A 24,630-nucleotide genomic window follows, 5' to 3' on the forward strand; every position below is an offset into this window, starting at 1 on the left:
GTAATTTCAGCAGTGACTACTCCTTGCTGGGCCCCTGAGGCAGAATCCCAGAGATGTCCTGGAAGTTCAGGCCCTGACTTCATTTGGTCAATGGCGTTGGCGTTAAAATCAGGATGATTCCTGTTTCTCAGGCCCTCTTAACCAACAATTGCTGTTCTGAGGCTATTCTTCTGAGAAGTGCAGGTGGATACTCAAAGAGTCCAGCTCACTAACTACAGACTTTCAAAATAATTAAACAACATTTGAGCTGATCAGGTTAAAATTCCCAGCTGAGCATAGCTTTTCCATTCTCTGAGTTATCTAGGAGTGCAGGAAAGAAATCTTGCAGCACCAGCTGAATCTCATCTGCCTATATCACAGCCCCTCCACCTTAAGTTGCACCAATTTGTAGGGGTCTCTGAGTTTTAAACCCAATTGGCCTCTCCCTTTCTTTCTTTCTTTTTCTCTTTCTCCCTTTCTCTCTCTCTTTCTCTCTCTCTCTTTCTTTCTCTGTCTTTCTTTCTCTTTCTTTCCTTCCTTCCTTCCTTCTTTCTTTCTTTCTTTCTTTCTTTCTTTCTTTCTTTCTTTCTTTCTTTCTTTCTTTCTTTCTTTCTTTCTTTCATGTATCAAGTTTGCTACCTACCTCCTGGCCAAACCAGGCCACATGGTTAAGCCCAGATTCAAATTGGGTGGGAACTACAAAGTTACAAGGCAAAGGTCATGCATACAGAGAGGTCATTAATTGGGATCTACCACTGCAGGGTGGTAAAAGAGAATGAAAACTGATATGGTGGGGAATACCTTAGCATCTACTAAGGAGTAATCAGGAAGATATGAGATATCCTGTGAAGGCTTCCCGAAGGAAGGAGAGGAAGGGAAGACCATCTCAGTTGGAAGAAGGATACATTATGGGAATAAGTCATTTTACTGGAGATATGAACACTTATGTAACCAATTCCCAATTGATAGACATGTGGGTTGTTCTACATATTCTCTATTACAATCAATGCTGATCTGTGTATCTAGCTATCCAGCCGGCATAGAGAGGTATATGGTAGATTTGTACACACACGTACACATACACATACACACTGCACACACATACCATGCAAATATAAGATAAATTCTTGGAATGACTAATTCTAGTAGCTTATAAATTTGTATAGGCATTGTCAAATCAGCCTTTTTCTTTCACTCCCAAGTTGGGAATTGCTGGGGACTCTCAAAACCATGTCACTGACTCCACTTTTGGTTTTGGGAGCTGGGAGCCCCTCCATTTCCTCTTCCCAGTTCTTTCTTCTGCAGCTGCCCCCAGGTTTGTTCTCCATGATCCAGCAACTTCTGTCTCCATCCCCCTTTCTCAGAAGGCTCCATCTCCTCCTTCCCCAAGAAGGTTGCAACTGCCCTCAGCTTTCCTCCCTCCCTCCTCAGAGAGTACCAACATCTCTCTCTTATCTTTATTCTTCTTTGTGAGGCTGATATGCTAAATTTCATCTAGTTTTCCCCAAATTCAAACCACTACCTCTCTACTGCTGCCTTCTCCCTCTCCATTTCCATCCCTAGCACTACTACAAAGGAACCCCATCCAGTCCAGCCGATTGCCTTGCTCCTCCCCTCCTCCCACTCCAGTTCACGCTCCAGCCCACTGAAGAGTGGTGCCCACCCCTAGGCCCCTGCCTAAATGGCTCTTCCAGAAACACCAGTGACTTCACACTCACCAAAGTCTGGGGCCATTTCCTCAAGATCCTGCCCACTCCCTGACCCTTCCCTCCCTTGGGGCCACCATGGCTGCTTCTGGATGACTCAATCAGACACCCACATTGCAGTCCCATCCTTCCTGTTCAAATGAAAACATCTCATTTCAACAGCTCTCTTCATCTTCAGGACTAAGTCAGGCCCTTACACAAAGGACTCATGAGGGGCATGCAGTCTGTGTGCCCAGCCTGAGCCCAAGGGTCTATTCTGATCCTTTTTTTTTTTAAGATAAAAGTTCTTGCAGGTATAATAGGGGTCTCCAACAAAAAGTAAAGAATAATTTTGTAGAAAGATTTTGAGACTTTCCTAACTCTCTGAAACTACACAAGCTGGTCCTTTTGACTTGGAAGCTAAATTTCTAAGATGGAAAGTCACATGTATGAGTGGGAGGCATGAAACCAATTATTCGACCTGTCTGGGGTCATGAGTGCAGAGGCGGCTCCTACGAACCATCTGCCTCTTCAAGTGTGGATGAGAGGTGGGTATGGCGGATGCTTGTCATTTCCCAATGGCTCGAGTGGATGTGGGGAGTATGGGAGTGAGGGCAAAAGAGGAAAGAGGGAGAGAGTCCGTCCAAGCTTTCACAACTCACTCTCTTGTGTTTGAAAATATCTGATTTCATTATTTTCTATAATTAATTTCTAGAACATCTATTCTGAGGAAAATGCTAGAAAGAAATATGCTATTCATTTGTATCAGCGTTACTTTTTGTTGATATTAAATGGCTTAGCCACTTTATGGGGGAAATAAAGAGGTTGATTCATGGTGATGTGACCCTCTCGCCACTTCTGGTTCCCTTTTTCCTGCTATATATCAAGACCTACAGCCCTTGGGAAGTGCATTTCTGCATTCGAAGAAGAACCTGAGAGAAACCTGTAAGTAAACTTTCAGAATAATCTTATTTCTAAAATTGCTTTTAAAAAAGTACTAGTAAATTGGAATAAACAATTGTAACCAGAGCATACTTTAAGGCCCCCTATACCCCGACAGTCTCCCTATGTATGGAAGTATCAGAAAGTCTTTTCATGTTGGTATCTGAATATCCTCTGCTCAGGGAAAACTGCTGCATGAATATCTTCTTATGGGTGTAGCCTGGGTATACGCGAGCCACCCTCCACTTTATGAATCCCCTCAGCTAATCCTCCTGGCGGTTATGGGGAGCCCTAGGCTGGCTCAGTCCTGCCTGGCCGACGATGCAGCTCCCGGCACCTGGCACACGCAGCAATGGGTTGAATTGTTCCGTAAATGCTATTCTGTTTACCTAGTAGCGTTTATTAATCTTTCCTTTCTTGTGTGAAGGCTGCTTTCACAGAGGAAGGCATTTGCTGGCTTTCCCAAGGCAAGAACAATGAAAACAAAGTCATGAGGAGTTCTCTCTACCTCAAATGAAGGCCGCAGCTCCTGCTCAAGCTATTTTGGCAGTCTGAGAGAACAGTACATTCTGAACCACATTGTAAGTTTGCAAGAGCTTATACAAAAAAGAAAGGGAGAAAAAAGGAAAAGGAAAAGAAACCCTCCATTCTTCTTTTGTTCCACTCCCAGGTGCTGGGCTTTGATGTTCTGTCTCAGAAGTCACTGCAGAATGCCAGCTCCAAGAACCAGCTCCACTGCTCACTGCACCTTTCATTTCAGAGAGCATGGGGCTAGTGGGGACCTTAGAACTCAGCTAGCCCATAGGAGCTGAGGTCCAGGAGGTGACATGACCTATCCAAGGCCACGCAACCTGGCTTGGGTAGAGGCAGGTTGGACCACAGGTCTCCCTGTTTGGCGCTCTTTTCCTGTTCTGCTCTGTCCTTTGTTCGAATTCCTTTTAAAATGAGATTCACATCAAGCCAGTGAGGGAGGCTGATGGGTTCAGACTGGGTTCCCGCAAGGGACCGGCAGGGCTGGTTGAGGAGTACAGAAAGAACAGAGTGCTTGTCCGTTTGGGTTTATTGTCCCCTGGGGTGTCTGCAGACTATATCTGGGCTTGTTGAGCATAAGCCATTGGTTTCTGCACAGGCAGAGTAAGAATGAACTGGTGTCACTCAATGGGAATTGCAGGACATCAGATGAGGCAGGAGCTTTGGAAATGGGGAGAGAGGGGAGCAATAAGATGCTCCCAAGGTCATTGTCTCCTGGCCTTTCCTCCAGAGAAGTTCACATTTCTTCCTCCCACACTTTCAATAGCAGTAATCCTGTGGGTTTCTGCTTACCAGCTCTGGAGACACATGGGTGATGTGCAGCTTCAATACCCCCCCAGTCTAGAAAGCTCCTAGGGTGGGCCATTCATGTGGAGGTTCTCATTATTATTTCATGGCTCCATTTTTTGTAGCTTCTGACTGGACCTTGTATCTGAAGCAAGGACACATTCATCTGCACCTTGAAAGTTGATCTGTGCTCAAAAGACAGTGCTCAGGAATGCCGGTCTCCTTGACTCATCAAAAAGGTGGCCAAACAGAGCTCTGTGGGTGGGGGCTGTGAGCCCTGTGCCCTCCATGCTGGGGCTCTCAATGCTCCCACTGACACTGAGATCCCATGCAGGGAAAACGATTGAGGTGTATGTACCTTGCAGAGGTGTCTGCTAGCTAGCATGGGCAGGGTTGATGTGGAAGTCTGGCTGTTTCTGTTTCCCATGGCAACAGCTTGGCCCTGCATGAAAGCAGGTAAATGTGGGCTCAAGCCAGATGCACAGACTGCATGGCTCTGCAGGGCTCTCAGCTCAAATCAGGGCTCTTCATCCCTAACCCTGTTCTGCTATTTTCCTGTTCCCTTCCACCCAGCCACAAAAATGGCTTTAACCTCATGAAAGAGAGATGGGGCCCTTGGTGGTACTCTGCTGTGGACGGCAGCTAAGGCTCCCCTGCCTGAGGTGTGGTAGAAACTGCAGTTCTGAGATAAAAGCAAGACAGTGGCCATTACTCTAGGGATAGTGCTGTTGGTAAAAGCCAGAAGCAGGTATTGTATCCTGGGGACACAAGCATGTTGAGTCAGGAATAGACATTATTGACAATGGAGGCAAAATAAAGAGAAATTACAGGTTAAAGGGATCAGGTAAACTTTTAGAAGCTGCCAGAAAAAAACGATGGAGAGGCAGAGGGAGGGACTCTGTAAGCACAGGAGAGGGGAATAAAACAGTTAGAAATCTTTGGGCAAAAATGAACATTTCTGAGATATAGAGGAAAACCTTTATTTGTGAGACTGGAACTTGGTTTAAGCATGACTTTTAAATGTCTCCAGGGATAAAAGGGGAAAAGGTAATTCACAAGAACGGAGAAGAGGAGGGCTAAGGTGAGAAGCCGGCCAGAGAGGAGAGAAGAGAGACATGTGAACGTCATCTGATGATCAAGGCTGCACTCTCACAATCTGTGGCCAAAATCAGCCGTCAGAGTGTTTAAAAATAATTTGAGCCAACAGTTTTTTAAGAACCAGAAGATGTCACCCAAAGAAATCTAGATTTCTGACTTGAAAAAAAAAAAGTCAGAAAATCTGGTGACTGCCTCTATAGAGAACTTTCAAGAAAATCTGCTGGGTTGGAGGCTGCTGTTCCTACAAGTTAAATGGGGGCATGGGCTCTCCAGCCCCCCAGAGACCCATGGCCCACTGGCCCACACCCCACACTCCCAAGGAGTATCTCTATCTCCTTACTTCCTTCACTGTTTCTGGTGCTTGTCTGACCCCTGTAGGCATTTGAAATGCTAAGTGCTGCCTGCAGGGGACAGGATGAGCCCCCATTCCTGACCCCAGCTCAACAGGGAAGGTGAGACCAACACGGAATGCACTTTTCTTCCCCATCCCTGGGAGAGATGGCTAAGTTGGGAGAGACAGCCCTTGATCTGGACCTCAGACCAGGATGGGCCTGCGTCCGGGGTGCCCGAGTTTAAGGGGTGAGCAAGGTGAGCCTAACGCTGGCTGTAACAGTCTCTGAGTAAAATATAGGTATTCACGACTGCACGATGCTGCAGAGCAAGTGTTCACCTGGGGAAAGGAGAGCTGCAGTCAGCTTTAGATGGCTCAATAAAGCTATGCTGGCAGAGGAGGGGAGGACCCTGGATGTGGCTGACAACGCAGGACAGCTCATCCTGGCATGGTGAATCTGCATTTCAGGATTCTTTTGTGATTGGGATCCTGGGAATATAGTTCAACAAAATTCAGAAGCTGCTCTATGATCATGTCAAAGAGGGGCTGAGCAGTTGTCCATTCTGACCCCTCAGGGTCATTTAAACATGGGTTAAAATCCTGGCTCTTGCACTTATTAGCTGTGTGACCTTGACCAAGTTGTTTAACCTCTCTCAGCCCCAGTTTCCTACCTAAAAAGATGTAGCTACAATAGTACAGGGTTAGAAAGCGTGTATATCAGATGCTGTGGCCAGGCATAAAGTAACACATTAATAACTACCGTCTATTATTAGGAGTATTTCACTAAGCCTCAGACATTGACACAAGCTATAGTTTGTCTGCTTCTCTAATTATGTATTCTGTGGTGACTCAGGGCCAACTGGATATTGTTATGGACAGAATGTTTGTGTCTTCTGCCAATTTATTTGAACCCCCAGTGTGGCTGTATTTGGAAATTGGGTCTCTAAGGAAGTAATTAAGGTTAAATGAGGTCCTAAGTGTGGAGCCCTCATCTGATAGGACTAGTGTCCCTATAAGAAGAGGAAAATGTAACTGCCTCACCATTGTCTAAGAGAGAGACAAGAGACTGGCAGCCAAACAGAGCAGTGGGTAAAATGATTTCTGGGTGCCATGTTGGAAAATTCTTTGTACTTAATTAAAGGCGACACAGCGTGAAGAGATACCAGAGAGCTTACCCACCTTCTCTCCCCGCCATGTGAGGACACAGGGAGGAGGCAGTTGTCTGCAAGCCGGGGAGGGGTCTTCACCAGAACCCAACCCTGCCAGACTTTGATCTGGAACTTCCAGCCTCCACCACTGTGAGAAATCAATTTCTGCTGTTGAAGCCACCCAGCCTGTGGGGTTCTGCTATGGCAGCACTGGCAGATGACAACAGGTACATAGGAAATTTTAATTCCATTACTCAGGAACTGTAGTGGAATTTTAAAACAGGACTCATGAAAAGTCAGAGGTGAGATATTAATGTGATGGGAAGTGTGTCACCAAGTGGTGGAAAACTGGGGGTCTCCCTCCTAGCTTAGAGTCCCTTAGCCTCTTTGGATTTTATTTTCCTCAACTGTGACTATCAGCCAGGGAGGTGTCAATCAAAATAATCTGGACTTGTGCTATCCAATACATAGGCTCCAGTTATTTATTTAACTTTAAGTAATTTAAATTTTATTTAATCTTAATTTAAATGTAAGTGAATTGATTTATTAAAATTAAAATTAAATATCATAATTAAATAACACTAAAAGTAATTAAATTTATTAATTAAAATTAAGTAAAATTTAAAATTCAATTTCTCAGTCGCATGAGCCCTATGTCAAGTGCTCATGTGGCCAGTGCCTCCTATGCTGGACAGTGCATATATACAGCACGCCCAGCATCACAGACAGTTCTATCCAACAGCGCTGAATTCTAGAGCTTGCTACCTGAAGCCTAGTCTTCACGAGAGCAGCTTCAGCAGCACCTGGGAAATTGTTAGGAATGCCAACTCTCAGGGGCCACCCTAAACCTTCTCAATCAAGATCTGCATTTTCACAAGATTCCCTCCAGTGATCACGTACTCAAGTCTAAGAAGCTCTGAGGTATGATTCCCTCCAGCTCAAAAAAGAAAATTTATGAATCTGGGTATCTGCTTGACAAAGTCTTTGAGAAAGAAAACACTTGCTTAGCTTATCAAAATTCCAGTTTACTGATTTGCCTAAGAGGAAAGAGTTGAAATATCTGAAGGAAGATCAGCAGAATGGCTGCACCTCCACAGGAGCAAAAAGAAATCAGCAGATATCTAAAGGAGGCATGGGTGGCGTCACCGTGCCTGGAGGGTTGTACACCTTGGAGGTTGGTACAATCCAGCTCCTATCTCTTTTTTTGTAGTTGTTTTTTAAAAAGAGAGATGGGGGTCTCTCTCTGTTGCTCAGGCTGGTCTCAAACTCCTGGGCTCAATCAAGCAATCCTCCCACCTCAGTGTGGGATTATAGCCATGAGCCACCACGCTCAGCCTCCAGTGCCTGTCTCTAAGCCTCCCGTCAGCTTGGGCATTCAATCTTTGCCTAAAGAGCAGAGAATGGACATTCTTCATTTTCTGTGGCAGCAAAGAAACAACAAGGAATGAGTTGCATTTACTGGGGACCTTTTATCCAGAGAGTCTTAAGGTGCTTGCTAAGGTTCCCCTCATTAAACCAAAGGGAGCAGGTAGGTCATATATTCAATTAGGGAAAATGAGGAACAGAGAAGAAATCAATGCCACAGTCAACGATGCCAAAAGGGCAGACTGGAACATCAGCCTTTGGGCTCATGGGCCGAAATTGTGCTCTGGAGCTTGAGCTGTAAAATAAGAGAAGATACCTTCAGTCCTCTCACTGCAGAAAGTTTTGGTGTCTGGTGACGTGCTGGTTTTAACACAAAAATAAGGATAATATTAGAGCTGTTGCCTGTTAAGAAAACATGTTCTTCTTACAGGACAAAATTGCAGTCATATATCTTCTTTAATTGATACTAGATTTTATTGCAGAACGTTAAAATGTTAATGTGTCCATAAATCTTTTTCATACTTTCAGAAAAATGTCTGTATTAGGAACACACTGTACAAGGATGAAGGCAAGAGAAAGGAAAAATGAATCCAGAATATACATTATTAATTTTTTAGGAAGGAAGCAAAATGGTGCCTCATAAAGGAAATTAGAAAAAAGTTAAACAGCTGGGATTTCTGATTTCCTTTAAAGAAGAATCTGCTAGTTTGAGAGATATCCTTACAGAGTCAACTATTTTGATGCAGGGAACAAAAAGTGAGCAGATAATGGAAATGGGCTTGTGATATACAGGTCAGCTCTTAACAGCCACTGGCAGAAGGTGTGATGCCTCCAGCAGGGGCAAACAGTGAGCTGAGGGTCCTGTCACATCATGCAGAGCATGGAATTGGGGCATGGTACAGATGACAGGGCCTGCCCAGGAGTCGGGGAAGTCTGGCCTAAATCCTGCTGTGCCGTCTCCACTGTGTGATTGCTGACAAATTCCGGCAAGCACTCAGAGCCTCAGTTTCCAATGTGCCAGATGCAAAGAGCATCTGCAGGCTTGGGGCAGGGTTAGAGAGATGCTTTATAAAAAGTGCTTACAATGTAATAGGGAATTATCATCTTTTAGGGTATCAATCAAATAATGGTTTGGGGTCAAACCCAAAGTAATGGGAGAGCAAAGAGTCATGCCTGGGAGGAGACGCCACAGCTCCTGACTTCGTCTGGTGCTGGGCGTCCTGCCCTCTGCCCACCTGCCCGCAGTCCTCCTGCCTGTGCCGTGGAGCCTGTCTGACTCGGTCTGTAATGCCAGGGAAGGTTCAGCAGCACAGGGGCCTATGGTAAGGCCTGTCTCTATCTTCACCCTTCAGTCTGGCCTCTGATTCCAAAAGGAAGCAAGCTTTCAGGAAAAAGGAACTATGGCCTTTTGCTGGCCCCCATTTTAATGACCATTCTAATTCCCTTTCCTGCTGATGCTGTCAGAACATCCTTATATGTGGGATCTGGACTCTGCTAAGGCCAGTTCCACATGGCAGTGACCACTCTTCAACACTCAGGTTCGCCTCATATCTCTTTTCTGCTCTGAGCATTTCCATTCAGATTATATGGCAGGAACTGCAAGCACTCTCTATTCCTGGTGGAGAAATTTACACATGTTTACTCATAACCTGCCTATTCCCCCCATTTTATTTCTGCCCTTCGTTAACCTCATTCGGCCTGAACACAGAAAGAATAATTTCCTCACCTCTGGTTGCTCAGTTCACAACCTCTATCCAGTGCCTGGATTCATCTTACACGACAAATGTAATTCACTGGCTCTCACTGTATTCAGCTACTCCGTAAATTCAGACCCATCCTATTTAATGTGAGAAGGGATTTATTTGAGATTATTTAAAAATTGATCAATGTCCGCATTAAAATCCCATACATATGATATAATGCTTATTAGATATTTTCATGTCAATCAGGAGAGAATATCAAATTTATTTTATATATATATCACTCCAAATGAATCCAAGTCTCTCTGAGAGCATCACAGACCTAAATCTGTGTGACTGATGGCATGTTAGCAGCTCCAGAGTGCCTTCATTTTAATTATTCCGATCTAGGAAAAAAGAAAAGATGATTATCTCAGTGACAAAAAATAAATATTCTTCTTTTCTTTGTAAGATTCTCAGGAGGAAACTGTTCTTGGAGGGCAGGGGCATAAGAGGGAAGAAGCCGTGGTTACAGAGCAGAGACACAATGGCCTCAGTCCAAGGCTGCATTTAAGTTTGGATGCCCTTGGTGTGCTTTCTGGTCTGTAAAATTAGAGCACAAGAAAACAGATGACTATTAAAGAGTAAGCTTGCATAATGCAGTTTATTGACATTTCAGCCTATCAACCTAGGGTTCAACTATTAAGGCTTATGATATAGGACTGTTGCCTTTATCAATAAACAAAGACTCTCTAGCAGACCAGTACAGAATTCAGGGCTTAAAATAAATCAGCATTTATGATGGCTCACGTGTCTGTGGTCAGCCGGTGGGCCAGCTGAGAACCAGCTGGTCTAGGATGGCCTCTCTCACATCTGGCAGTTGGACGGCTATCGGCTGAGCTGATGGAATTGCTTGGTCAGGTGCCTTTTGTCATCCAGCAGTCCAGCCTGGTATAATAGGCTCAAAAATGGCCCCCTCAGAGTTGTCCATGTCCTACTGCTCAGAACCCATGAATATATTACCTCGCATGGTAAAAGGGACCCTGCAAATGTGATTAAGTCTCTTGAGATGGGGAGATTATCCCAGATTATCTGGGTGGGCCCAGCGTATTCACAAGGGCTCTTATAAGAGGGAGGTAGGAGGATCAGAGTCTAGAGAGAAAACATAAGGATAAAAGCAGAGGGAAAATGCAACATTGCTGGCTTTGAGATGGTGGAAAAAGTGTCCATGAGCCAGGAAATGTAGGTGGCCTCTAAAGCTGAAAGAGGCAAGGAATCAAGTTCTCCCCCAGTGCCTCCTGAAGGACCACAGCATTGCAGGCCCATTTTAGACTCTGACCTCTAGAACTGTGAGAGAATAAATACGTGCTCCTTTAAAATACTCAGTGGTTATTTGTACAGCAGCGATAGCAGGGAAATGCAGCTGGACTTAACACAGCAGGAGCAGGGTTCCGTGAGAGCACGTGGAGCGAGTCCCAGGCCCAGGATTGTCACTGTCATTTCTGCTGCATTCGATTGGGCAAAGAAGTCACAAGGCCAGGTCAGATGCAAAGGATGGAGGAATAGACCTCAACTCTTGGTGGTGGAAGGTCAAAGAAGCTGTAAAGTCATATTTCAAGGGAGAGGACACAGGAAGAGTAAAGAATTATGGCCACGTTTTTTGTAGTCAGTCTACCACCATGGCCTTTACGAAGGTCAGAGGACATTCAAAAGTAATTTCTGACCTTGGTTTCTTTTTCATTTTCAGGACGCAGGGAGCATGGGTATCTGGACCTCAGGCACTGATATCTTCCTAAGTCTTTGGGAGATTTATGTGTCTCCAAGAAGCCCCGGATGGATGGACTTTATCCAGCATTTGGGAGTTTGCTGTTTGGTTGCTCTTATTTCAGTGGGCCTCCTGTCTGTGGCCTTCTGCTGGTTTCTGTCATCAATCATAGCGGCCGCTGCCTCCTGGATTATCACGTGTGTTCTGCTGTGTTGCTCCAAGCATGCACGATGTTTTATTCTTCTTGTCTTTCTCTCTTGTGGCCTGCGTGAAGGCAGGAATGCTTTGATTGCAGCTGGCACAGGGATCGTCATCTTGGGACATGTAGAAAATATTTTTCACAACTTTAAAGGTCTCCTAGATGGTATGACTTGCAACCTAAGGGCAAAGAGCTTTTCCATACATTTTCCACTTTTGAAAAAATATATTGAGGCAATTCAGTGGATTTATGGCCTTGCCACTCCACTAAGTGTATTTGATGACCTTGTTTCTTGGAACCAGACCCTGGCAGTCTCTCTTTTCAGTCCCAGCCATGTCCTGGAGGCACAGCTAAATGACAGCAAAGGGGAAGTCCTGAGCGTCTTGTACCAGATGGCAACAACCACAGAGGTGTTGTCCTCCCTGGGTCAGAAGCTACTTGCCTTTGCAGGGCTTTCGCTCGTCCTGCTTGGCACTGGCCTCTTCATGAAGCGATTTTTGGGCCCTTGTGGTTGGAAGTATGAAAACATCTACATCACCAGACAATTTGTTCAGTTTGATGAAAGGGAGAGACATCAACAGAGGCCCTGTGTGCTCCCGCTGAATAAGGAGGAAAGGAGGAAGTATGTCATTATCCCGACTTTCTGGCCGACTCCTAAAGAAAGGAAAAACCTGGGGCTGTTTTTCCTCCCCATACTTATCCATCTCTGCATCTGGGTGCTGTTTGCAGCTGTAGATTATCTGCTGTATCGGCTCATTTTCTCAGTGAGCAAGCAGTTTCAAAGCTTGCCAGGGTTTGAGGTTCACTTGAAACTGCACGGAGAGGTAGGGCCCACAGGTACTTCTCATGGTTTATCCCGGCTATTTGCTGGTCTGTCTTGCAAAAGATCATGAACCTCCCGAGGCAGGGCAGTGGCTCATTCACCTTTGCATCCTTGGTGCCCAGCATAGTGCTTGGCACATAGAAGGAACCCAACAATTGCAGGTCAAATTGAATCGAAGTCCCAATGTTAGGGTGTGATTCTGCATTAGTTCCCTGTGGCTGCTGTGACAAATGGCCAATAATTGAATGGCTTAAAATAACAGAAGTTTATTCTTGGATAGTTCTGGGGGGAGAAGTATGAAGTGAGTGTCGCTGGCCTGAAATCCAGGTGCTGTTGCCGCTCTTTGCATCTTCCAGATTCTAGTGGCCGATGGCATCCCTTTGCCTGTGACCACATCACTCCCGTCTCTGCTCTGTCATCGCATCACTTTCTTCTTTGCATGTGGAAAATCTCTCTCTGCCTCTGTCTTAAAGAATCTGTATGACTGTATTAGGACTTTCCAGTATAATCCAGGGTAATTTCTCTATCTCAAGATCTTTGACTTAATAACATTTGCAAAGATCCTTTTTCCAAATAAAGTAACATTAACAGTTCCAGGCACTAAGATCTTATATCTTCAGGGCATCATCCAGCCTCCTACAGTCAACAAACACTGAAATGTGGAAATAAGTATCTCTGAGGTTGAACATGAAGTGGATTCCCAAGCAGGACTATCCGGCATGAACCTAAGAGACACGGATTTAGGGTCTGCCTTCCTCTCATCCTCAAGCTTAGGCAAGTAGACTTCGAGCACCTTCTCTGAGTGAGAACTTTTCTGTGCATCTTGAGTCCTTATCAAATACAAGACGGTTCCCAAGGCATCAGTGCAATGTTTAAAAGGATGATTGTTGAAAAGGGCTCCTAAGTTACCCAGTAAAATGGCTGGTGCTAGTAGCTGATAGCACCCACTTTTAAAAATGCTACACAGCTACACTTCGGTTTTTTGAGACAGATTGGATTACTAGTTCTCAATTTTAAATGTGTGTTAAGAATTTCCTGAGTTGGACATAGAGTTTCAGGCCTCGATTTACACAGATTTTGTTTTAACTGGGAGAGCATTTTAAATAAGCATGCCTGTGATTTCAAGGTAGGTGGTTCATAGACCGCATTTTGAGCAACTCTGGTCTAGGTCTTAGAAAGCAAGGACCTGCTAACCCAGAGGTCCTCAACCTTGGATACAGAGTTGCATCACTGCAGAGTTGAACTAACAAACCAACTCAATTCCTCTCTCCAGAATCACCAGATTCTGTTTTAATTGGACTGCGGCGAGAGATTTTTAAAACCTCCCAGAGTAATTCTAATGTGCAGCCAAGATTGAGAACCCCTGTTCTAAACCCCTCACTCCAAGAACAAAGCCAGAAAGTTAACTCCTAATTGCCATCAGATGGATCTGTGAAAAATCTTCATTAGCCAGGATAGCATCTGTCTCTGAGCTGGTGCCTCCCGCATCTTGAGGGATGTGGCTTTCTCTCCTCTATTCTCCTTCTCTCTCCTCTTGGCAGCCATGGACAAACAGAGAAGATGGTGGGGATGGGGCATCCCATCGTTTATCTTTTCTTTTCCATTTTCTCTGTGGATATTTGTGCTTATGCTGACATTTCAGAGGATCTGGATATTGTCAGACACTTGTCTTATTGTTTTTTAAACCCAGAAATTGCCAGGCTGAATGACGTGGTGTGTGTATGCACATGTATGGGTGTGTATGTGCATGTGTGTGATGCATGCTGGGTTAAGTACACTAGCCCAGGCTGGCAAAAATAATGCAGGTGAACCCCAAAATTGGGGCTTAGCCTAGGAGGGTTCTTGGCTTTGCTTGGGAAAGAATTCAAGAGTGAGCTGACAGTGAAAGAAAGCAAGTTTATTAGAACAGAGTACAGCAAAATGACTGCTCCATAGGCAGAGAAAGACTATCGCATAGGCAGAGTGGCCCAGAGTAGCACTCATGGATTGCTGATCTCTTATATTTATACCTAGTCTTAATTTTATGCTAATTATGGAGTGGGTTATTCATGAGCTTTCTGGAAAAAGGGTGGGGAGTTCCCAAGCCATGTAAGACAACTTCTGGGTTATTGCCATGGCCTCATTTGTAAGCTGTCATGGTGCTGGTAGGAGTGCCTTATTCAAATATATTATAATTAGCATATAATGAGCAGTGAGGACAACTCGAGGTTTTTTTTCATCACCATCTTGGTCCTAGCTGATTTTGGCTGGTTTCTTTGTTATATCTTGTTTCTATCCACAGGGTCACGACAGAGGCTCAGTAAATAAGTCCTGCTTATCTCCTGCCTCAAAAACACCAACAGCTGTTTCTTTTTTTAAAAAGATTATTACTTTTAACTTTTATTGTTATTTTTAATTGACACATAATCATTGTACATATTTATGGGGTATCCAGTAGCTGTTTCCACGGGTCTGATTTGCCCTACTATTCCTCAAGCTGCAATAGGCTGTGCCAGCTGCTGGGGAAATCATGGAGGAAAAACGGCCACAATGTTGCCTGCAAACCCTCCCATGAAGCCCCACTTGCCATTTCTCTCTTTCTCTCTCAGGGCCTTAAATCCTCCTGCTGCATTCACACTTTTCCTCCCTTTTCCTCTGGCTCAGCAGATCTAGTCCCATGGCTCCTGCCCTCCTAAGCCTGGGCTGCCTCTCAGAGTTGATTATTCTGAGCTCTCTGAGTCCCCTGAAGAATCCCGTTAATTACAAGGCACCCTGTTGCTCTAGATATTTGGAGCAGGGTGGATAACGGAAGTAGTGTTTTAGCTGAAAGCCAAACAAGAATTTCAGACATGCTTGATCTTTGGGGGTGGCCAGGAAAAGGGTCTCGCTCCTTCCCCGCCATTCTCCTCCTGTGTTCTCCTTTCTTGTCTTCCCCCCTCAATTCTCCCTCTCTCTCCTACATTTTTCTTCTCTCTCATTTACTTCTCTCTCAGCAAGTACCCATGGCTGTGTTGTGAATTCTCACCATGTTAGATAGAGGGGGAAAAAAAAGCAAGCTCTGCCTTCCAAAAAAACGCAGCTTTCCAATGACAATGTCCTGACACCTTTGTCTTTGGGCACTGCTGGCTCCTGGGGGCACAAAGATGTCTAGGTTGTGAGGGCCTCCTTGAGGGGCTTATGTCCTGGGAGGGAGGTTACCATGAACACACGTGAAACAGTAGGGTGGTGGGCACTGGAACAGATGTGAGTACGAGACTGCTGTGGGAGCGCGTCTCAAACTCTCTCCTGCTGTGTCTGGGAGACTGTGCTGCCAGCAGCCAGCTTCTGCATGACTGACGATGCCCTGCCCTTATGCCAGGGTGCCCTTGGGGGCTCCTTGTCTTCACCATTGCCTCACATTTGCCAAGGAGAAGTCACACAGGAAGAGAAACACTGGCTCAAGGTGTTGCCAATATTTCTCCCTCACTTTTGTATGATTTTAATTATGTGTTTTGAATAAAGAAGACGGGAAATGACCCAGGTAGAGCTAGCTCTGTGGGTGGGCAGTGTGAATAAAAATAGCCAGAATTTCTACTTATTGGGCACCTACTATGTTCACTGCACTTGGCTGCATTAACTTTTCAGGACTGGCTGACAGCAGAGCCTGCCCTCCATTCATTGCTTAGTGTTGTGCCAACAAATTGTTTACTTAAGAGAGGAATATAAATATTGAAACATTGGGGTGCCATTTAGTATATTGCTTAGGCATTTTGAAAGAATTAATTTGTCTTCCACGTTACCCTCAACCAATCCCACACAAAAGTGTTGACTCAACCGTTCTGAAGCCCTGATTCCCAATTGCAAAATCCCCAGTTAAATTTCTAGACAAAATAACTTTGTCCCAGACCGAACATCCGCTGCTTTCTTATTGCAGGATTTCTCATCACTGACTCAATCGATGTGTTTGTTTCTTCAGTAGTATTAAAAAGAGTGCATGTCTTTGCTCTGGGGACTGAAATCTCTCTATTTAATTGTAGGCAGCCTATCTTTTTAATAAGAGAAAGGGAGAGGCAACACAAATGTTTTTCATTGCTTCGGCACAGTGGGGGGAAATTATAGATTTGATTTGGCATTTGTGTAGAGGTCCCAGGTTTGGGGTTTCCAAAGTCTTCACAGGCACTGGAATAGATCCAAGGTGCCCAGCGTCCGCTGGGTGTGGTTGGGTTCTTTTTGAGAAGTCATTTACCTTTTCCCGGCCCCAGGGCTCTGTGGCACTAGAGTGATAATAACTTACTAAGCACCCCAGTCTATAAGGCTAATGCTCCTTCCCCAAGGTGTTTAATTTACACTGGGAGTAGTTTATTCATGGGCAGGATCTGGTCCATTAACTCCTGTTTTGCCAAATTAGAAAAGAAATCCACTGAGAGATTAAATGACTTTCCCAGGTCAGAGAAAGAAAGAGCTGGATCAGCACACACTTCTCTTGTGGGTGGCTTGGCTGGGTGGCTCAATGTCATCTCCTGCCCTCTGTGTCAATCTGCTGAGGGCAACTGGCTTATTCTCTTGCCTTCAAAAAGAAGGAATGTACCTCTCATGAGCATCCAATAGGGATGAGAATTTTTCCTATTTTTAGGACCTGCCCAAACATGATTTTAGAGTCTCCTTCGATAATGTGGGCTAGAGGGCCAATGTGTCAACCCAGAAGGGAATATAGTACACTAAATAAGAATAATCCCCCCTAAGCTCCAGAAGGTAGATGTAGAACATAATTTAGTGCCTCAACATCTCTGTGACCTTGTGGTCTGCTTAAGGGGTATTGGGAGGAGATGATGGGGTCCTAAGGGGCTATGTTCTAAAGCAATCGTCTCCCTGAGTTTAGCTGACTCCCCGCTCTTTCTTTCGCCCCATGTGTGCTAACATGTAGAAACAAGTATTCCATGAAAATGAGTTATGTGATCAAATTTGTTAGGAAAACTGCTGGCTAAAATTAAAAGATTCCTCTGCCTACTCCTCAGAGCCTTCAACAGTCTAATGGGCGTTGTGATTTTCAAAAGAAGGGATAGAGTAAAAAAATGTATTTAATACACTTCTCTCAAGGGAATCTTTACTGTATTTCTACAAACCCATTTCAGAAAACACTGCAATAGTTACAAATAAGACACATCTCTTCTCCTTTGCTCCAATCATAACACACAAAGGAAGATGTGATAGTTCCTTTGGCCAAAGCTCCCTGTATATTTGAAGATAGTGCCATGTGCTGCAGGGAAGTACTGAGAAAGACAAGAACTGAGTACAAAAATGGCATGCATCATGATTATTTTATTCTTTCATTTTAGAAACAAGGAACTCAAGATATTATCCATGATTCTTCCTTTAATATATCTGTGTTTGAACCCAACTGTATCCCAAAACCAAAATTCCTTCTATCTGAGACCTGGGTTCCTCTCAGTGTTATTCTTTTGATATTAGTGATGCTGGGACTGTTGTCCTCTATCCTTATGCAACTTAAAATCCTGGTGTCAGCATCTTTCTACCCCAGCGTGGAGAGGAAGCGCATCCAATATCTGCATGCAAAGCTGCTTAAAAAAAGATCAAAGCAGCCGCTGGGAGAAGTCAAAAGACGGCTGAGTCTCTATCTTACAAAGGTAAGGCCAAGATGGTGGTGTAAACTCCAATTGAGGAAGTGTCGAGTTTGGAGGGAAATGGGAAAGGGGACTTCGAAGCATTTAATGCTTCAACTTCACATCAGGGCTTGTACCCCAGCAGTAGATAGGACATTGAGGAAAAATGAACAAACGTACGTGGCTAGGACTCTTAACTCTGTGATTTGAATGCTGATCCAAAGGATACTACAAGATATCTTAAAATATTGGTTTCAAGAAAATATGTTCAGTCATTGTAGAGAGGCGACTGGAGAGGTCCTTAGTGTTGACTAGTAAAGGACAAAGCACAGTAAGATATGCTTTCCTAGGTAAAGAAAAAACAGACAGGGAAATGTCTACTATAGCTTTGTAAACGCCAAAGAATTTGTTCATTTTCCAGTGTGTGTTTATGTGTGTATATATATATAGAGAGGATATACAAAAATATAATATATACACAAATATATAAATAAAAACATGACTCATACATAAAATGGACATATATCAAAAATTTTACGTAATTTAATACATATTTATTAATGAGGGAATGGTAATAAAAATTAGAACCAAAGAATAATTCAAAGAACACACATATATATAGGCCATCAGGAATACCAAACAAATTTGCTTAATAGATGCAAAACTGTCTTTTTCTTTAAGGGTGGATGGGAGGGGTCAGTTGTATGCTATTGGACGGAGATCATGTGCATGTCATGGACAAGAATCACTCACATTGTTTCTATCAGCCATCTGCAACTTACAGAATTGGGAAATAGCCCATAGACAATGGAAGACCAACATAACCCACAAAAATAAGCTTGTCTATTTCAGTCTTTTGCTGTTTTTCCCAACATCTTTAATCCCACAACGAAAAATTGATGTCAGAGGCATTTAAAATGACTCCAACTCCAATGCCCATTTATCCACTTTTCTGTCTCTTCAGATTCATTTCTGGCTTCCAGTCCTGAAAATGATTAGGAAGAAGCAAATGGACATGGCAAGTGCAGACAAGCCATGAGAGACCCCGACTACTCCTCAGCCACATCGCACCAACAATTCTCCTCAGGTCTAGGATGGCAGTCACTATTCATGCCGGATAATAGAGAACTATGTGACGCAGTCCTCTCAGGAGTCTGAGTTTACAGAGCCAACTTGCAGCACCTGGTTATGCCTCCTTTCATCTCAAAGCCAAAGAGCTGCCAGGTAAATGGTTATGTGGTCTATGTTCCAAACAAACCACATGATCTTGCCTGTGTCACAATGTAACAAGACTCTAGCTGGGTCCCCTGGTGATGAGTTTCAGCATAGAATAATGTTCAAGGAAAAGAAAACGAAAACAGTTTAAATCTCTACCACAGCCTCACAAGCAAATGCTAAGGGGAACATACATGTAAAAAGCCAGCAAACTATCTTCAAACTCTTCCGTCCTTAATGTCTTCCACGGCTATTGCCCCCACAATGGTCTCTTTTCTCCCTGCTCCCTTATTAAAGAACTCTTTCTGAAACTCAGTCCTAGCAGCTCCTCGTTTCTTCTTACCACCGCCTGCACTTCTGCCCTCTACCTGCCTCTATTTTGTTTTCTCCTCTTTTAGCAAATCCCCTGGCTGGTATTTATGACAGGGTGGCCTACGGACCATGTGCATTAAAATTATATACAATTCTTATTAAAATGTATATTTGGGCCCCTTTTCTTCTTTAACTATACTCCAAATCACTTTTATTTTTATTATTTTATTTTTTATTTTTTTGGAGATGGAGTCTCACTCTGTCACCCAGGCTGGAGTGCAATGGTGTGATCTTGGCTCACTGCAATCTTTGCCTCTCAGGTTCAAGCAATTCTCCTGCCTCAGCCTCCCAAGTAGCTGAGATTACAGACGCCTGCCACCATGCCCAGCTTATATATATATGTGTGTATTTGTGTTTTTAGTAGAGATGGGGTTTCACCATGTTGGCCAGGCTAGTCTTAAACTCCTGATCTCAGGTGATCCACCTGCCTTGGCCTCCCAAAATGCTGGGATTACAGGCGTGAGCTACCACGCCCAGCCCCCATATCACTTTTAACGAGTCACAGGACACACTGTCTTTATCTGTTAGGCACGTTTGCCCTCAGTCTGAAGTGCTCTTCCCTGTTGGAAGGACAGACTGGAAAGCAGTGCTGTCACCAAAGGCAATTTTGATCTTGAAAACAGGATTTAGACTCGCTCATTAGGGTCCATCTCACTTGGATGGGAAATGCTTATTTAATTGCAGCTTATTCACTTTGATTTAAATGAATGTTAAGTTAAATTTCTTGAGAAATCCATTGTGAAATGCGCTCTGTTAATCTTATAGAGGCAGAAAGGTACTGCCCAAGGCAATTTCATAGAGCACCCTTTTTTCACCTCTAATTGTAATGGCCTATAAAAGTATATTGCATTATCCCCTAAATCACCATTTCTCATCTCACAAATCTCTGTCTGGTGCCATATTTTGTTAGAAGCTGTCAAGTGTCTTTCTGATGTGCTTACTAACTCTGTTGTCAGTTGAGTTTCTCTTTGACAGCAAGACATGGGAATTCTAAACACCTTCATGAGAACAGGTCTCTCTTATTGTTCTACCTGGGATTAAAAAATGTTATCTTTCCTCTTCTCAGATTCTGTATCTACTACTTTGTCTGTTGGGACCTAATCAATCATAATTATAATATGGGATATGTTGAAGTCCTCACATGTCACATATTTTTGTCTTAATTTACTTAAGAGAAAGAAGTACACATATCTCACCCCAAGAAAGTAAGAACTAGCTTTCTCAGCCAAACTCAATAATAGTGATTCCCAAAAAGTAGTAAAGACTACTGAAGTCAATTGGTGAGATTATAGTATGGAAGAGAGGAACTGGCTGAAAAAATGAGTGTGGGTTGAATTTAGCTAAAGAATCTCTGAAATCTCTGCCATCTCCTTAATATGTTTTGAAAATGTGTTTTTTAAATACGTCTATATTTAAAAGCCTGTATTATATTAGGCTAATATAACCCCCACACAGAGGGGAGGAAAATTTTAAATTAACAGGTGGCTGAGGCTTTTCCAAGTTTTCCCAGCTCAAAACCCCTTTTGGTTTCAATCCAACGTGGTTGCAGTGACATTGTTAAAAGCAGGAAAGAAAAGGAGGTGAGTAACTGGGTAGTGGGGAAAATGTATGACCTTTTATGATCTCAATTCTGAGTGTCCATGAACTTTACTTTTGTACTCAGGGAGCAGAAGAAATCAGAATTGAATTTGTCATTGGAGCACTCTGTGAAATGCAAATAGAAAGCAGAAAAGGCAATGACAGAGATAAAAGCATAACAAGCCACATTCACTGCAATTAAGGCAGAAGGTGTTTGCATCACTTTCCTGGATGCTGAGAAAATACATTGTGATGAAGGAAGTGCCCCTACCCCTGCACTCAGCCTCATTTGACGAAGACAGAGAAGAGCACGCACACTGACCAAAGCGTAGGGCTCAGGTGGTGGACAGGTTTACAGGACTTAGAGGAGGACCAGGAAAGACTGAGACAAAGACGCAGGCCTTGCCTGTTCACTCGTTCTCTAGGGTAATGGTTCCCAAAGCTGGCTGATCATCAGAACCATCTCCAGAGGTTAAACAATAAAATAAAATTACAGACGCCCAAACCTAAACTCAGATATACTGACTTAGGTAGGTGGAGGGAAGGTCCTGGAAATCTGCACCCTAAGGAACTTCATGGGTGATGCAGATGATTAGGTCTGTTTGTTAACCACTGGTTTAGAGAATTGTGGCAAGCCTTGGAGAGGGGGGATTGCTGATTAAATAAAAACACATTACATGTTATCTATGTAATTATCTGTGTGAACATACATACAGGACTTTGATTCTACCTGTTGCTGAGCCATTAAGTTTCTCCAATAATGCAAAATGCAAATTTCTTGTCAAGAAATGTGTTGTTCTCATCATCTGCAGTCCAACTCACTTACTTGTATAAACAAGCACCCCAACAAAAACATAACCCATGGCAACACCATGAATTATATAATGTTAACCTATAGTTACTTGCTTTTTAAATATTATTTGGTACCAAATCTTATTTTTTAATTAAACTATTTCAATTTGGAGGATAGTATAGCACTTTTTTAAGAAAATGAAAGGTAACCTTGACTACAACAACCACATGACATAATTGAAAGAATTACAGAATCTTCAAATGGAGAAGGCTGGATTCAAATCCTCATTCTGCTAATTGTTAGTGACATAAACCTAGCAACTTAACTCTTACCTCTCTGAGCCTGTTTTCTTATTTACAGAATGGGGCTGAAAATATCAGTCTCCAGCATCTTTTTGAGAACTTAATGAGATGACATATATAAAGCCTCTATTATCCTGTCTCAGATAAATAAATGTTAGCAATGTTAGTTCTTTTCTTCCTCTTTCTTCTTTCCCATAATTCTCTACCCAACTGCACTTTCTTCAACTTTTGACAATAGGGTCTGATACAAAAAGAGTAAAAAAAAAAAAAAAAAAAAAAAAAAAAAAAAAGAGAGAATTTCAGTCAAGCTTGATATACAACAAGGGTTGGCGAACTTTTTCTGTGAAGGGCCAGACGTTAGAGCGACTCTGATGCAACTACTCAATTCTGCCACTGTAGCGAGAAAACAACCATAGACAATAAGTAGACAAATGAACATGGCTGTGTTCCAATAAAACTTTATTTGCACAAACAAGTGGCAAGCTGGACATGGCCTGTGGCTCTTTGCCAACACCTGATAATACAGAAAGGCTTTTTAGAAATACATGAGTTGGTGCAGGACATGAGTTGGTGCAGGACATGAGTTGGTGCAGGACATGATGCAATGGGGACTGAAAGTCAGAAAAAACAAGGTTTGAAATCCCTCTTTGCCACCAACTAGCTGGATGACTTTGCAAGTCATGTCACCTCTCTGAGCTCAATTTTCTCATCTATAAAGATCAAGGGGTTTAGCTAAAGAATCTCTGAAATCTCTGCCATCTCTTTAAGCCTATGATTCTTTGGGAGACCGCAGTGTCCTGGAGAGAATCACCAATGGACTGTAACCCAAGTTTCAGCATTTGATGTGTTTGTTCTTTCACGGTTGATCAATGAATCATAAAGAAAAACAGAAGTGCTCCACTCCTAAGTATGATTTATTTGATGAAAAAGAGAAAAGATAACATTTGGTCAAAATAAATGTTATTTTCTCCACAGACACAAAGAAGCAATCAGTATGGTTATTCAATTCTAAATGTCATGTGTAATTTCATATGGCTTAAAGTCAGATTGCCATGTCAGTGGCTGAAGACCTGAAAATTGAAAGTCTTGCTTTTTTCTAAGCGAGCAGTACTCTCACTCTAAATGTGATATATTACGGAGTAAAAGAAATCAATCAAAATTGTTTTTCCAAAGGAAACCATTGTGGAAGTGTGTTTGTACTGAAACAGTGTGCTATGTCTTGCAAGAGGAAACGTTAATATGTACTAGAAAATACATAATAAGTTGTTTAAAAACACACGTGATGAAAGAAAGGATACTGAATTAAAAATTGGAGGAACTGGTCCCTAATTCTGGTACTGCTACCAAGTAGCTTAGCCAAAGCACTTCTCTCTGACTCAATTCAGTTATTCATAGAAAATATCATAATAGTTATTAGTAAGCCCTTACTAGATGCCAGACACTGTTTTTAGTGAATTATTTCATTTAATCCTCACCCAAACCCCATGAGAGACGATCTGCTGCTATTGCTGTTTTGTAGATGTGAAAACTGAGGCACAAAGAGGCTAACTTGTCCACAAGTTATCTATAAAGCATTGAGAAACCTCTGTTGTCATTCCTGATTCCCTTCTCCAATAAAAAGCCTATTGCTGTGCAGGGATATCTATACAACTAGAAAATTGTTTTCCTGAAAAATCAGCATAATTCTAAACAGTCCTCACTGTTCTTTAGAGTGCAAAAAATCACGGGATCATTAATTCAGCTTACAAAATGAATGATTTCTCTGTCTGCATTCTTCAACCATGAAATCCTAGACAACTTCCAGAAAGCTGTGGCCCAGAACACCCCGATCCCACTCAGAACACTATTTATAAGAATGCCCCGTATGCAGTAGTCTTTACAGTTTTTCTTTTTCTCAAATGTTCTTTAGCCTATGTAGATGACATTTATGCAATTCAGAGGAAGATGCCTCAACAGGATTAGTCAGCAGCAAAGTCCTCTGACGCAGCTTCTGTGATCTAGTTAAAAATAGGAAAGAGGATGTTTTGCATAAGTCATCACCATTGTGCGGTATTGGAGAATTGACCACTTTTTTGGTTCCCACATCCTGCTAATTTATCTAAAAATAGATGAAAACCCTGTCCCTGAATTCCTGGACAAGACCTTTTGCTTCTGTGACCTCGGGGCTCAGGCTCTTCTTGTTCTGGGCTCCTTTGGTCACTTCACTTCACCCCCTGCCATTAACAATCCCAAGTGTCAGTCTTGGGCTCAGAGCTTCTGCTTTCCTTTTGCCCTCCCAGGGACTGCAAACTAGGGACTAGAGAGAGCAGGTAGACAACATGAAGCCAACAAGGTGGATGAGGGTAAACTAGACGACGCCCCTTCTTGAAAGGAGGGCGTCTCTTACTAAATCTCTGACAGCTCGACTGGCTTTTCCCAGAGCATGCAAAAATCCAGATTGGTACAGAAACTTGCCTAATC

The 24,630-nt window shown here is 43.1% G+C and overlaps 1 protein-coding gene across 2 annotated transcripts; it reads left to right on the forward strand.

The window, feature by feature from the left end:
- The first annotated feature begins 1,810 nt into the window (after positions 1-1,810).
- On the forward strand, positions 1,811-20,391 carry DCSTAMP (dendrocyte expressed seven transmembrane protein). Of its 2 annotated transcripts, XM_034966471.4 has the most exons (3): positions 11,159-12,332; positions 17,626-17,934; positions 18,875-20,391. In XM_034966471.4, the coding sequence occupies exons 1-3, from the start codon at positions 11,304-11,306 to the stop codon at positions 18,947-18,949; spliced, it is 1,413 nt and encodes a 470-aa protein (XP_034822362.1). In that variant the 5' UTR covers positions 11,159-11,303; the 3' UTR covers positions 18,950-20,391. The 2 variants fall into 2 exon arrangements, with proteins under 2 accessions (XP_063462686.1, XP_034822362.1); XM_063606616.1 differs by lacking the exons at positions 17,626-17,934; positions 18,875-20,391 and adding an exon at positions 1,811-2,609 and having other exon boundaries at positions 11,292-12,955.
- The last annotated feature ends 4,239 nt before the right edge of the window (positions 20,392-24,630 follow it).

The sequence above is a fragment of the Pan paniscus genome, chromosome 7 (assembly GCF_029289425.2).
Source record: "Pan paniscus chromosome 7, NHGRI_mPanPan1-v2.0_pri, whole genome shotgun sequence".
Classification (NCBI taxonomy): Eukaryota; Metazoa; Chordata; class Mammalia; order Primates; family Hominidae; genus Pan; species Pan paniscus.

What these genes read in the sequence shown, in the direction of transcription:
- DCSTAMP (XM_034966471.4), top strand. Translation starts at nt 11,304, where the DNA reads ATGGGTATCTGGACCTCAGGCACTGATATCTTCCTAAGTCTTTGGGAG. An exon ending in ACTTGAAACTGCACGGAGAG is followed by an intron (nt 12,333 to 17,625) that starts GTAGGGCCCACA and finishes CTTTCATTTTAG; the next exon opens with AAACAAGGAACTCAAGATAT. An exon ending in TGAGTCTCTATCTTACAAAG is followed by an intron (nt 17,935 to 18,874) that starts GTAAGGCCAAGA and finishes CTGTCTCTTCAG; the next exon opens with ATTCATTTCTGGCTTCCAGT.